This window comes from Phaseolus vulgaris, chromosome 2, assembly GCF_051622355.1.
Source record: "Phaseolus vulgaris cultivar YP4 chromosome 2, ASM5162235v1, whole genome shotgun sequence".
Lineage (NCBI taxonomy): Eukaryota > Viridiplantae > Streptophyta > Magnoliopsida > Fabales > Fabaceae > Phaseolus > Phaseolus vulgaris.
Window position 1 is genome coordinate 40,848,454 of NC_143499.1, and position 13,994 is coordinate 40,862,447.

The 13,994-nt window shown below is 32.3% G+C and overlaps 2 protein-coding genes across 5 annotated transcripts; both read left to right on the forward strand.

Moving 5' to 3' along the window:
* The first annotated feature begins 2,356 nt into the window (after positions 1–2,356).
* On the forward strand, positions 2,357–7,700 carry NSL1 (MAC/Perforin domain-containing protein). Its single transcript, XM_068613956.2, has 7 exons — positions 2,357–2,893; positions 3,665–3,903; positions 4,428–4,632; positions 5,346–5,420; positions 5,535–5,718; positions 6,222–6,394; positions 6,806–7,700. Exons 1-7 carry the CDS (start codon positions 2,627–2,629, stop codon positions 7,490–7,492), a joined length of 1,830 nt encoding a protein of 609 aa, XP_068470057.1. The 5' UTR covers positions 2,357–2,626; the 3' UTR covers positions 7,493–7,700.
* Positions 7,701–8,861: 1,161 nt separating this feature from the next.
* On the forward strand, positions 8,862–11,959 carry LOC137812069 (phosphatidylglycerophosphate phosphatase 1, chloroplastic/mitochondrial). Of its 4 annotated transcripts, none has more exons than XM_090298825.1 (7): positions 8,894–9,077; positions 9,439–9,547; positions 9,631–10,197; positions 10,294–10,371; positions 10,536–10,609; positions 10,708–10,815; positions 11,652–11,959. In XM_090298825.1, exons 3-7 carry the CDS (start codon positions 9,897–9,899, stop codon positions 11,763–11,765), a joined length of 675 nt encoding a protein of 224 aa, XP_090154951.1. In that variant the 5' UTR covers positions 8,894–9,077; positions 9,439–9,547; positions 9,631–9,896; the 3' UTR covers positions 11,766–11,959. The 4 variants fall into 4 exon arrangements, 3 of the variants coding, with proteins under 3 accessions (XP_068470058.1, XP_090154951.1, XP_068470059.1); XR_016518754.1 differs by having other exon boundaries at positions 8,940–9,077; positions 9,439–10,024; positions 10,099–10,197; XM_068613957.1 differs by having other exon boundaries at positions 8,862–9,077; positions 9,439–10,197.
* Positions 11,960–13,994: the final 2,035 nt, after the last annotated feature.

The window sequence follows — 13,994 nt, forward strand, 5'->3', positions numbered from 1 at the left end:
TTGTCTCGACTTGTTTTCGTGGTTCAATGATGAATCGAATCAAAACAAGTATATTAACCTATTTTTTCACGCTCAGTCAAAATTAATGTTTTGATTTAAAAAAAGTTACACAATTTTTACGAATTGAGACTAATAATAGATTATAAATACTTTTCTCTCAAGAAGAGGTCGTGAGACTCAAATCAATATAAGAACAACAACACTTCAAATATAATAATATTAATGATGTTATGAATTTGAAGTTAAAATATTCACATTAGAAGAAAAATTTAGGTCAATGTTACTTTATAAATATATTTTTTTTATTAATATTGTGTAATAATTTTTAAGAATAAAATTATGATAGTTTAACCAATGAACAAACAATACATTAAATATTGTGTGACCTTAACAATGCAAGTTAATTTAAGAATATATTTGGACAAGTTTTTCCATAAGAACTTTCGGGAGAGAAATTCAAAGGGAAAAAAATGAAAATAAGTTTTCTACGGGTTAAATAGCTTAGGCATATTTAAAGTTAAAAACTATATGAGAGAGGTTTTACAGATTAACTTATTTATAACTTAATTTCAATAAACTTGTATTTTTTTAGTTTAATGAGAGGGTTATAAACCAAAACTCTCCCATAAAGAAGATATTTGTATTTATAAAAGAACATTTCAATTGGTATCTTTTAAATTTTCATAAATCAAACTTTGACTTTATATGAATTCATATTTAACTTTTTTTTAAAAGTGATTAAAAAATACGTACATCATCAACATTATAGGTAATCAATTACAAACATAAATAAAATATGTTTATAAACAATATGTGATCTCACAACAAACATAAAAATGTTTGACAATTATTAAATAGTTAAATTTGATCAGATTAATACTTCAACCTAAAGAGTTATGTTTACTATCGATTTTTTATCACTCGATAACTTTTTCTCAAGACTTTCAATCAATAGGTCAATATGATTCATTATTCATACTAGTACATGACTTTCTATATAAAATTACATGTCAATACATATATTCTTGCATATCGTACTTTATCGTAATACTCATATAATTAGGAATATCTCTAAGTAGATGTTTTTCTTATCTCATCTATCACACCATCAATTTCTTTATGAGATAGAAGGATGTTGAATTTTAACCATTCATTTAGTGTCATCAATTTTTCTTAATGGATTGAGAATTTTTCATGGTGAGAAACCTTCTTTCATTGAACACAGGAATTATCAATTCTTGTTATATTGGACTCAATCTACTTAACACTCTTGTAGCAACAATAGTCAAAAGAGAATTTGTAGGAAGTGAAAGAGAAAGAATAAGAGTTGCAATGTGAAAGACCTATTCATATGTTAATCCCCATTGTAGGAAAAAATATCTTTGATAATTGTCTCTTTATTTCTTTATTTAATTTATTGGATGTTTATCTAACTTTTATTTAAGTTCTTAATGCTATTTGTGGCTTAAGATGTTTAGCCTATTTCTATCATAAAATATTAGGAGATAAAATTATGATTTTTTTATTTTTCAATTTCCTTTTGAAAAATATTATTGAAATTAATAATTAAATAAATATTAACATTTTGATCTTTATAGGATCAATTTTTATTTTTTTTTATAAAAATCACGACAAAATAATAATTATTATTATTACAAAATTGAAATTAGGATGTTATTACATATACTTCTTTTCCATTGACAATTAATTTACATAAACCAACGTTTTAAGTCACTCTGAATACACTCCCCTTCATTATTAGATAGAATGAACAATTTAATCATTAGAATATTAAGAAGATTAAACATAAACAATTTAAACAAAAATAGAATTTCATTGTAAAAAATATTAAATACAACAACAAATTGATCTACTTATTTTTTAAGTAATAGCATAACAATTTAAAATAGTGTGAGTTTGTTTAGGTTGAAAATAAGTGTTTTAGAAAAGGTGATTTATTTATAAAGCAGAAACGGTTCACGGTTCTGTATTTGGTTCCAATAAAAAAGTCTTTTTTCATCAAAGCCATCTCTGCATTTTCTTCAATTATAACTTTCACATCTACTTATTTTTAAAAATGTGAAAAACATGCAATTTTTTTTATTAAATAAGTGCAAAACGAAGACACCCTTTATCTCATTGAATTTCTAGGAAGTGGCAAAAGAGTGTAATTAATTCTTTTTATTTGTTAAAACATGTTTAGTTGTCAAGTCAAGTCAACAAACCCATATGCCATGACCAGTTCCACCTAACAAAAATAACCGTTTCGTCGTTATTTACCATGAAAAAGGGTGCCACGTGGAGGACGGAGAGACACGAAGCCGCCATTTTATGCTCTCTCTCCTTTCTCGTTCCCACTCGCTTGTCACCTTCCTCGATGGTCCAATCTTTGAACACAAACCAACCTGTCCCTTTTACGCTCCCAGAAGCACCCAAGGAAAAAAAATATGCCCCGCGTAGAACTACAACACCCTTTGAAACGTTGCGTATTGCAGGAACAAGAACAGCGTGGTCAAGTCAACAATCACTTAAAAGACTCGTTAACTCTTCTTATTGTGATCCATGAACAAAGAGTGAGGCAAGACAAACAACCACAGTTGGATCATCACTCTACACCTTCGGAGGAATGATGGGCATGATCAACGTCAGCGTTGCGGGCTTGGATCCCCAGATGGCTGCAGAGAAAGCTGTGAATGTCATTGGCCATGGCTATGATCTTTGCAGAGATATAAGGTTCTCAGTTTGTAAGTCTAAATTGATCGAGATCGATTCCACACACACAAGAGACCTTGTTTTTCCCGGTGGGGTGGTTGTGGACGATGTTCCCAACTCCATCAAGTGCGACAAGGGTGAACGCACCAGGTTTCACTCTGATGTGCTCCCCTTCAATCAGGTACGTACATCATCACATCACCGACAACATCTAATGTTTTAATTATGTTGTTGCCAGAATTGAATTTTTATCAAGGGTTTTAAAGACACAGTCCACAACCACTGTTTTGACTGCAAATCAAGGTTTTGGGATGTCTGATATCGCAATTGTGATTGTGTCCTCCACATTTTTGCCTGTCATAATGACCATGAAATCTTGATTTTAATTAGTAGCTGCTACTGATATTTGTTTGGGATTCTTGCTTCATACGGGGTGGATGGATGCGCGTATTTGAAATTGGGTTACTGAAATTTCCTTTTTTTAACCGATACTTGATTCATCGGTATTGTTTTGACTTTTGAGAACTAAATATTTGTTTGTGCCGTGTTTGGACTATTTACAAACATGATTTTGATCAGTCTTTTGATTTAAAAATATGATTTTTTGGTTAAAACTGGAGTTGAAGAGAGCTGATTAAAATTCAGAAACTTTTATCCCAAAAGCAAGTTTGTTCAGACTTCTTAACCTAACGACGGAAAAGCTATTTTTTTCACTTCTACTCAGCTGTACTTCTAAGAGCAAAGTTGACTTTGGTTAGACACAACCAAACATGTTAGTGTTTTGTTGGAGTTCCCCACTTCCCTGTTGTTTATTTTTCTTTCTTCCTTCCCATTTGTCATATATGGTTTTTTAATATAAAACTAAAATTAAGGAGTGAATCTTGGGTTCACTCTATGATTCGATATTGTAAAATGAGAAAGTCTGAATTTCCACGAATTTGGTTCGTTGCAGATGTCTGAGCATTTCAACAAACAGTTATCCTTGTCCGGAAAGATTCCAACTGGCCAATTCAATTTCATGTTCAACATGAAAAAATGCTGGGCTACAGATGCAGCTTCTACTAAAAACCTTGCCTATGATGGATGGTTCATAACATTATATAATGTCGAATTAGATAGATCCAACATATCCCTTTCTGAACATGTGAAAAAAGAAGTGCCTTGTTCATGGAACCCCGCAGCACTTGCCGAGTAAGTCTTATCGTTATTGTTGTTTTTCATTTTCTTCTCGTTAACAGTATCAAAATATTAAAGAGCTTTCATATAATTTGTTTTCTTAACTATGAATGGTATCACTTTGATTGCCTACCACCACCTACTCCTTGATTACTAAAACCATAATGATATGGACTAAGGAAGAAGACTCTTGTGTGTTAGATCATGATGATTTTACTTGTCTGCGTGTGTTTTGGGTCCAGGTGTAGAATTCCTACTTTGATGTCAAAGAGTCTCCTAACGTTAAAAAAACACTTGTCCTTAAAGAGAGTAGAGAAACTTTATCCTGATAATGTTTAAACTTGCACTTGTTTTCCTACTGTATTATTATATAGGATAAACTAATATGGTGTACAATTTAATATACTCTTAAAAGCTTTTAGTGTATATTTTCCTGTTTGAACAATCGTTTAATTCTTTCTTTGATAAAATTAAAAAAAAAATCCTTCTTTACGTTGGCTGGACCTAAATAGTGCTCCATATGAAATGTGATTCTTCAGGTTCATTGAAAAATATGGTACCCATATAATAGTTGGGGTGCAGATGGGAGGCAAAGATGTGGTACATATCAAGCAGACAAAAGATTCAGATTTAACGTCAACTGAAGTGCAGAAGTTGCTAAAGCAATTAGCTGATGAGAGGTTTTCTGAGGTTTCAAATCAAAGTTCTAATGTCAATCCTGCAGACAGATCGAGAAAATTAAAGGTTAAGATGAAGCAGTATATTTTCTTATAAAGGACAGCTTGCCTTCCATTCCATCACTTGCATTTAAAATGAAAAACACAGTGAAGTGCAGAATATGATTTTAGAGAGTTTTTAATTTGGTTGAAAAAGAAATTTGTTTGAAAGAAAAGTAGGAAACTACATGGAAGATATATTAGTCGAAATATGTAAGTAGATCCATATGGCAACATAAAAATATTAAATACACAAATGAACTGAAGATTGCAACCAGTCTTCCTAATCTCTCATCATATCTCAACTAGCATGTCCCTTAGAAGCATGTGCAGAAAGAACACCAAAGAAAAAAGTCAAATCCACACACACCCATTACAAATTTACAGAAAGAATAAACAACCTTTAAGATGGTATGATAGCTTTCTGCTGAAACCAGGTGCAACAAAGGGTTGCTCACAGTACACTCCTAAAATTTTAGCTTCTTTGCTTTTACCCTAAGCCTTTCATAATGAACTGTCATAATGCTGACTCTTCCAATAGTTGAAGTTCCAATATAGAGGCCAAGAATGGCTTTATATTTCACTGTGAAAACACAGTGCTGCTCACTAGGAATCCGACAAAAATGTTCTGAAGAAAACGGCTGGCTTAGAATGCAACAATAAATATGCATGACTTTGGAATATGTGAATGGAAATGGAAATCTAGTAGTTGTCTAAATATATCTGTAATCATGTCTACAGGGTAGTCATGGGCACAGGAACAAACCTAATCCTATTGCTGGCAGGCCAATCGTGAGAAGACACTCCAAGAATGATGTTAGTATATTTTTGTGTTACAAGAACGTTGATATTTTCATCATTTCAGCTCTAGCACCATCTAGCCATCCTGCATCTGACAGAGTTGGACTTCTCATATAAATTGCTTTGCAGGATATTGTGAGCATTTCTGTTCGAAGAGGGGGTATTGATAATGGTCAATCTTACAACAAGTGGCTTTCAACCATATCACAGTGTCCTAATGTCGTATCAATGTCTTTCGTGCCTATCACTTCCCTTCTGAATTCTGTTCCAGGCAATGGATTTTTAAGTCATGCAGTGAATTTGTATCTTAGATGTGAGTGACACCTGCAACTTTAGTTTCTTTCCAGCCTGTTATTATCTTGAACTTTTTTCTTTAGGACTTCATTTCTAAATTTCTTGATCGAGATATCTTATGGAAGTAAAACTCTATCATTATCATGTAAATCCTGCAGCACCGAAGAGGATGTGGCCTATTTTCATGAGAATAAGAAGACATAAAACTGTGACTTCAGGGTTATTTGAATGGCTGTAGGATTCATAACATAAGTAGACATACAATCAGATCAAGCTTACATGTGTATCATGTTTATCCTGGGATTAGTTTTGAGATACATATACTCTCATGAGAAGAACTAATCTTGACCTTTCAAAATCAACTCCTCACACTTCTCACATTTTCATTAAATACTAACCAATGTTCGTGTGTATGTTCCATAAACCGCAAGTACCTAATATTAAATCAATATATATTATTTATATTTTTCTATTACATGCCTCATCTGGTACAGTGTTTTAACAGTTTCCTGTTTCAAACAGATAAACCTGAAATAGAAGAGCTTCATCAATTTCTAGAATTTCAGTTGCCTCGGCAATGGGCCCCAATGTATGGTGATCTGCCTCTTGGATTCGGCCATAAGCATAAAAAGAGCATGTCTCCATCACTTCAGTTCTCTCTCATGGGACCAAAGCTTTATGTTAACATCATGAAGGTAATTAATTTGGTTCTTACTCTTTAAAAGTCATAAAATCTGCCCAGACATTACCTGTGCTCTAATTTCTTGCAACCATTTACAAATTGGAAACTTTATTTAGATGGGGCTGGAAGAACACATAATGTGAATTAGTTACCTACATTATGAACTTCTTTGTTCCAAAAACTCAGTAACAGTACTTCTATATAATCAATCATTGTGTTTGGGTAAATAGTTTATTGAATAAGTATTTATCCTGATATAAGTATGTATAAGTTATTTCTGTAATCAAAGGAAAAACATGATTAAATTATTTTCATATAAGTTGTATGTTGTTTCTAATAAACTAATCTAAAGATCTGTGCTTACGTGTCCAAATAAGTTGTAAATTAATGCTAAAAAACTAACTAATGTATTTTCGTTAAGCAGGTTGACTCTGGAAACCGGCCTGTGACAGGTATTCGTTTATACTTGGAAGGCAAGAAAAATGACCACCTGGCAATCCATCTGCAGCATCTTTCAGAGGTTCCTGGAGCCCTTGAAATTTCAGAAGATCATGGTTATGATCCTGTTGATGAACCAGATGACCGAGGCTACTATGAGCCTGTGAAATGGACAATGTTTTCCCATGTCTACACAGCACCTGTGCAGTACAGTAGCTCCCGAATGGACGAGTCCACAGCCATTCTGACAAAAGCCTGGTTTGAAGTTAAGCTTGTGGGAATGAAGAAAGTTCTTTTCTTGAGACTTGGATTCTCCACAGTAGCGTCTGCCACAATTCGCAGATCAGAATGGGATGGACCTTCAACATCGTCTAGAAAGTCAGGATTCTTCTCAGCATTGATGAGTACCAGGCTTAGCAAAGAATTGCAGTCAGCAGAGAAGCCTACTAAAGTTGATATAAACTCAGCAATTTATCATGGTGGACCACCTGTGCCAGCAAGGGCTCCAAAAATGCTGAGTTTAGTGGACACAAAGGAAATGGTTAGGGGTCCTGAGGATCAACCAGGGTATTGGGTGGTCACTGGGGCAAAGCTGTGTGTAGAGGGTGGTAGAATCTCAATCAAGGCCAAGTATTCGTTGTTGACTATATTGTCGGAAGAATCTCTTCTCTAGGAGAAATTAGTTGATGATGTTAATATTGTTTTGTTGTAAATATCTTATACCATTTATTTGAAGAAAAAAATAGATAAGGGGGAGTGTCATCTCGTGCTAAGTGCCCGGAGTATGACAATATCAGTTGATTGTTGGTGGATTATGGTTTTCTTACTTTGTTTTGGTGTAAATGCCTTCAATAATAAATAATAGTATTTGGAATGGGGAATCAAAGCGTTTTATTTTATGCTAGAAATTCTAGCTTATGGTAGCATGCTGGTGAATTTGCTTCATATCAGCATTATGTATTTCTACACAAGGAGGTGGTGCTCCAATTGAGTGCCCCATTGAATCATAATGTGTTAACTGTCAATGATGCTCCGAGAATCTAGAAGCTAGAAAGATGAAGGACCTAAAAGCAAAACATAATCTCTTTCCGTCTAATTTTGGAAACTGTTCTTTGCTAAGAAACTTCCAAGGATATTTGAGATTTCCCTTCAAGCCTTAAGAAGAGATTTTGAGAAAGTGTCAATGAAGGAGGTGAGGATCAATCACATATTATTTTGCAAGTACACAGGAGATTAGCAACAAGATGTAATTCCATGACGACAAGATGGAAAATGTCACTGGTGTAGAAATGATTCTACGGTCTTTGATATCAAAGTTCGATTATGTTGTGTGTGCAATTGAAGAATCCAAATATATAGATAAACTCTCCCTTGATGAACTACAAAGTTCTTTGGTGGTGCATGAGCAAAAGATGAACAAATGTTCAAGTTATATGCAGTGGAGGACCAGGTGTTGAAGTTTAAACCAAATGGAAGATCACTTTGTATTAAGGGTATAACGGTCAATGAAAAAGTGAATGAATTTCGAGCCTAGAATATACATGAAAAACACATCACCTCTTTTAAAAAACATAATTTATAAATAATCTAAAACAAACACTCTACTAAAAAATTGATTGCATTTTAATTCAAATAATATGTAAAAATTAATTAAAAAATCATAAAAATAAGATATTTTTGAACTAGTTTCCTAAAAAGGAAATTTAATAAATTATGCTATTTTCAATTTTTTATTCAATTATTATTATTATACGTTAAACTATTTAATTATTTATGTTTTTAATAATTATAAAATTGGAGTATACATCTTTTAAGTTTTCATGTATTGTATTATATAAATATTTATATCCTTAAATAATAATTTTCATTTCAATTATAAATTTTAAAGTAATTACATAAAATTCAATAAACTTGTGATATATCGCTATATGTTTTAAGTTATTTGATAATAATGTAAAAGAACTATATTTCTCGACATTTAAATTGAGATTAAAAAATAGAAGAAAATAAAACGGAATACAAGTATTTTACCTTCTCTTCTTGCAATATAATTTTCCAAAGGCTGAGCTCACGCAAGGGATCCATATCTAAACATGCAATGAGAAAACCAATATCAAGGATATCCTCAATTCATCCACGTGTCACAACGTTATTGAACGAGATACCGATGCGGTGACGAAACAACGTAACGTTTTCTTATATCCCAACATTCATTCCTATTATAGCTGAAGAATAAAACCCTAGCGCACCGTTTCAAGGTACCTTTTGCACCTCTTCTCTTTTCGATTAGAATTCCGATTGTAGGGTTTTTATTCTTTCTTATAAACGATTGCCCTTTGATTTTGATCTGGTTTTTTGTTCGTTGAATCTTTTCTTTATTATTACTTCGATTTATTTCAAATTATTCGTTCGTTGAAGCGATCGTGAGTTGTGTTTATGAAATTATATATTTAATTTTTCAAATTTTCTCGAATGTAGAATCTTTTATGTAAGATGCTGATCTTCATTATACCTTCATTGATGTTGCTTTTGCTATTTATTGATCTTTAATTAAAAACTGTAATTTTCTTTTGATCTTAATGTTTCTAATTAAGCTGATCACTGCTATTATATCAATAGCAATGATTGAAGCATACATCTGTAGCAACATGTGGTCATGGCATTAGTTAAGCAAGAAAAACTATAAAATGCTGTCAACTACTGCCGCTGCTCAGCTTCCAAGTTGCTGGTACCACATTCCCAGCCATCTTAACGTCCATCATCGTGCTCAACAAAAGAGAAAACTCACCACTCTATCACTTGCCAATGCAGATAGCCAAATTTCCCTTAGAAACTTCTGTGGCCCAAGTCTTCCTCAGACCCACAATTGCAGCAAAGGGCAAGAGAGCAATAACCGTTCTAGATACAATTCCAATTTAAATCAGAACCACAAACAATTATTATTTGTACAGTTCTTCCTTGACAGTGACACAGAAGACACCAATAATCAAAATATAAGAACAAGAAACCACTATCAACATCAAGTAGACAAACAAGGAGAATTCAAGGAAAATAACAAGGCCAGGCCTTTCACAAACATGTGGTGGGTAGATGTGAAAGCAGCAATTGGCCAAAGAATCAACTTGGAGGGCATTATATGTTCAACTATGGTGATCTTAAAAGACCCGAAATTGGCAATGCCCCATATTTCTGTTCCTGATATAAGGTACGTTGATTGGGCTGAGCTGCGCAGAAAGGGATTTAAGGGAGTTGTATTTGACAAAGATAATACTATTACAGCACCTTACTCTTTGAAGCCCTGGCCACCACTTGAGTCTTCATTGGAGTCTTGTAAATTGGAGTTTGGTCATGATATTGCTGTGTTTAGTAACTCTGCTGGTAATACTAGCTTAAGCAATTTGAAGTTGTTCTGAATTTTATGGTACTAGTTGTTCACTATATCACCTAAAGTATTGTGTTTTTTTTTTGAATCAGGACTTCATGAATATGACCATGATGGTTCAAAAGCTAGGATGCTTGAAGGTGCAATTGGAATTAAAGTCATCAGACATAGTGAGTTTTGCCTTTTATTTTAGAGTATTTTCTGCAATATTTCTTTATCTTGAAACTTGAAAATACATGATATCTCTGCTCTGTTTAAAATACTGGGACTGTGAATTATTCCCTTGGGATAAATGGCTTTAGTAGTGATGTTGATATGTGTACGAATGCTTCAGGGGTGAAGAAGCCAGCCGGTACAGCTGAAGAAATCGAGAAGCATTTTGGTTGTGAAGCTTCACGATTAATTATGGTACATAAGAATTCTGCAGTGTTATCTTCTATCAGCTACTTTTTTGTAGTGTTTGATTCAGATTTATGTTAAAAGTTAAAGCATAATATTTATGGCAGGTGGGTGATCGACCATTCACTGACATTGTTTATGGCAATCGGAATGGGTTTCTAACTATTTTGACAGAGCCATTGAGTCTTGCTGAGGAGCCATTTATTGTTAAGCAGGTATGTTTTTCATTTTACATTTTGGGTGGTAGAATTGTTTGTTGTGATTAATTTTTCTTGATAAGAGGAACTTTTTCATTAATGGAAGAGAATGAGAAGTTCTGTTTGACAGATCCTATAACGAAAGAGAAATGTAGCAGAAATAAAATCTTCAAGCTTAAAAGCTCCGATACCTCTACCTCTTTTATAGACAACAACTAAGATTCTAGTAAAAATGAAAATATATTTTCCACAAAAATTCCAGAATGACTCGTCTTCATCCAAAGCATTGGTGTAGTAAATTCTCAGAAAAGCTTTTTGTGTAACCAAGTAAACTAACTCCACTCATTTAATGGAACTGTTCTACATCTCTGGCATGTTTCTTTGTGCCAATGGGAACTTCTATAACCTCTATATTGCACTTAAGTTTGTTTGAAACCATATACGACAGTGGTTATCACACATTGTGTAATTGATCTGAATATTGACAAAAGATACATTAATAGTGATTAAGTGCTTTATTTATGGAGATTATTTCTATCAAACAAGTTACTCTTAACAAGCCACATAAAAGATCTATCGGGACTTTCAACATCAACACATGATTGACATTCTTCACTTCTAGAGATTAATTTTATTCAAGGCAATGAAATGTGTATGAAATAGAAATGTAAAAGGTAAGAATCAGAAAACATAGTTAGATAGAAGGAAGACGAAAAGTGGTACAAAATGTGTTACTTGTATGGAACTCCTCTCTTATTCTTTTCATTCATGAATATTAATGAAGTTCTTATGTTTTATCACTATGGATAAATTTGGAAAAAGAAATAACACTTCCTTAATGATTGTGATGATAGGTGAGGAAGCTAGAAACTTCATTTGTAAGGTACTGGTCCAAAAGAGGGTTGAAGCCACTTGGCCAGAAGTTATTGCCAGATCCAAAGCCATGTGTCAGAGAGCCATATCCTTGATAAACTAATTCTCAACACTGCCCTATTTTTTGACCATCTTACTACCCTTGAGTTATGCATACATGTCAATATTTTTTTAATCATTTAGTTTTTTTTAGCAGATGGAAAACATATTCCCCACCTGTCCTGTATATGGTACTAATCTCCTCTGGTTAAAGTTAGTTTAAATAGCTTAGCTTTAAAAAAAATAAAAATTTACCGGTGTTTTCTTAGAAAATATTTTCTTAAATAAAATAAGTAATTGTTTTTAACAATCATTTACAAACAAGCTATTAATTTTTTGTACCTACAACTTCAGGAGAGAAAAATTACAAAAGTGAAATTTGTAATTTTCACAATCTTCTCCTTGTTTTTTAAGTTTATATTACACCTTGCTATATAGAGCAGCGGCTACTATTGTCGTAGTTTTTGAAAGTAAAAGGAGTCATAGGATGTTTCTGTAGGTCAAACTTAATTATTAATTGTAATTTTAATCCTGGAAGAAATATTATTATTAAATTACATAAGTTTTTCAATTTTAGACTAAATTGAATTATAGATTCTTGGATTGTACATAGAAGGACCTTTTCTGAAATTTTTTCTTTCTGAAATATCTTATGAGACTGAAATGACAATTGTGTATACTTTTAAAGGAGAACTATTCACTCTAAATATAACTAGTTACAGCAAAACGGGTCACTTCGACTCGTTTTGGCTTGACCTGGCCTGCCAAAAATGGGGTGAGGTGTGTTTAAGATTATATGAGTTGAAATTAGTAACCTCTAAGGCTGATCTGTTACTTTTTTATTTTTTTATTTATGTTTTAATTATTTTGTTTTAGATTTATTTAATTGGTTGTAGTCATTAATATTACTTTTGTATTGAATTCTTCACAATATCATTTTTTTTTCACTTTTGATATTTATTTTTCTGTAAAAATATTATTTAATTTAAATCTGCACAAAAATTAGAGTAAGTCAAAAACAGCATTACTCTTAATATTGAAATAATTCAACCTCAAATTAGTACTTTAGAACTTTAAATACAAAGTGGGGAGGTTACATGATGGTTTTAACGGGGAAAGATAAACCCTAAACCACTATAAAAGGGAAAGAAAAACACATAATAAGTAGGAAAATAGTGTGAGCGTGGTTGAGGGTTAAAAGGGTTCATCTAACTTGATTTGTTGGGGTTGAACGTTCAAGGGTGGAAAACATAGATCAATCTAGTATAGGTACCACCAAAATTTGTATTGGAACAAATGTGAAGGTTAAGGTGGATTGTTTTGGGAGAAACCATGACACATGTAATCTGAAGGAACAATTATACCCATGTGGTCAATGGGAACAAGGATGAATTTTAAGATGAAGGGTTATATGTGTGAGTCTTCAAAATAATGACTTGCTAAAATGTTAGAAAGCTAGTTGTTATGGCTTCCTAAAGAGTAGCATCTTCAACTTCTCTAAGGAACTCAACCTTATTTATTCTTCTGTTTGAATCTTTATACTATTATCTATCATCTTAGTAACCATCTCTTTGAGAGCGAAGTGAATATTACTATTATACCTCCACCACAAGATCCTTTCATAATGGACAGGTTGCAATCTATACTTAACTTTGGGTAACAAATTGATAATGGGAAAACACAATTTGGATGAGTTATTTAAACAAAATCTAAAGAAAATAAAATAAAATAAACTTGTTCATGAATTAAAATTAGCTTAAAATTATGTTAATTTGTTAAAATTATTATATAACTTCTCCAAATTTTATTCTTCACAAATTAATTTTAACATATAAAAGGTTTATTTTATTATGTTTCTCTCCTTTAACAACTTCTAAAGACACTCATCCAACCGTACCCTAAGTCCAATGGGATTGAGACGAGCAAAAAAATTCACATATCTTTAACTCACTAATAACTAAGTTTTATAGCATATGTTTAAATGTTGAAATGACAACTCCTATAATTAAGTCGTAGCAAATACTTATAAATAAATAAAAAATACAAATAATGGTACACTTATTTCATGGAATTATGTCATAAATTAATCTCTTCCATGGTATTATGATTGTCATTGGTTTACTAAGTTTTTTTTTTTTGTTATTCACATGAAAGGGATTAAATACATTTTTTTTCACTACTCATATAATCTTGATAACATGTATGAGTAGCATGTTTAGCAACTATATTTGATTCTAAACTTTTAGGATTAAAATTATGTGGAGTTATTTTGGTTGTTAATTTCA

Excerpts from the sequence above, each read along its gene's own strand:
- NSL1 (XM_068613956.2), top strand. The coding sequence starts at position 2,627 with ATGATGGGCATGATCAACGTCAGCGTTGCGGGCTTGGATCCCCAGATG. Across the intron at positions 4,633-5,345 it reads ACAGATCGAGAAAATTAAAG|GGTAGTCATGGGCACAGGAA; the intron begins GTTAAGATGAAG and ends TCATGTCTACAG. Across the intron at positions 5,421-5,534 it reads GAAGACACTCCAAGAATGAT|GATATTGTGAGCATTTCTGT; the intron begins GTTAGTATATTT and ends ATTGCTTTGCAG.
- LOC137812069 (XM_068613957.1), top strand. The coding sequence starts at position 9,507 with ATGCTGTCAACTACTGCCGCTGCTCAGCTTCCAAGTTGCTGGTACCAC. Across the intron at positions 10,372-10,535 it reads AATTAAAGTCATCAGACATA|GGGTGAAGAAGCCAGCCGGT; the intron begins GTGAGTTTTGCC and ends CGAATGCTTCAG. Across the intron at positions 10,816-11,651 it reads AGCCATTTATTGTTAAGCAG|GTGAGGAAGCTAGAAACTTC; the intron begins GTATGTTTTTCA and ends TTGTGATGATAG.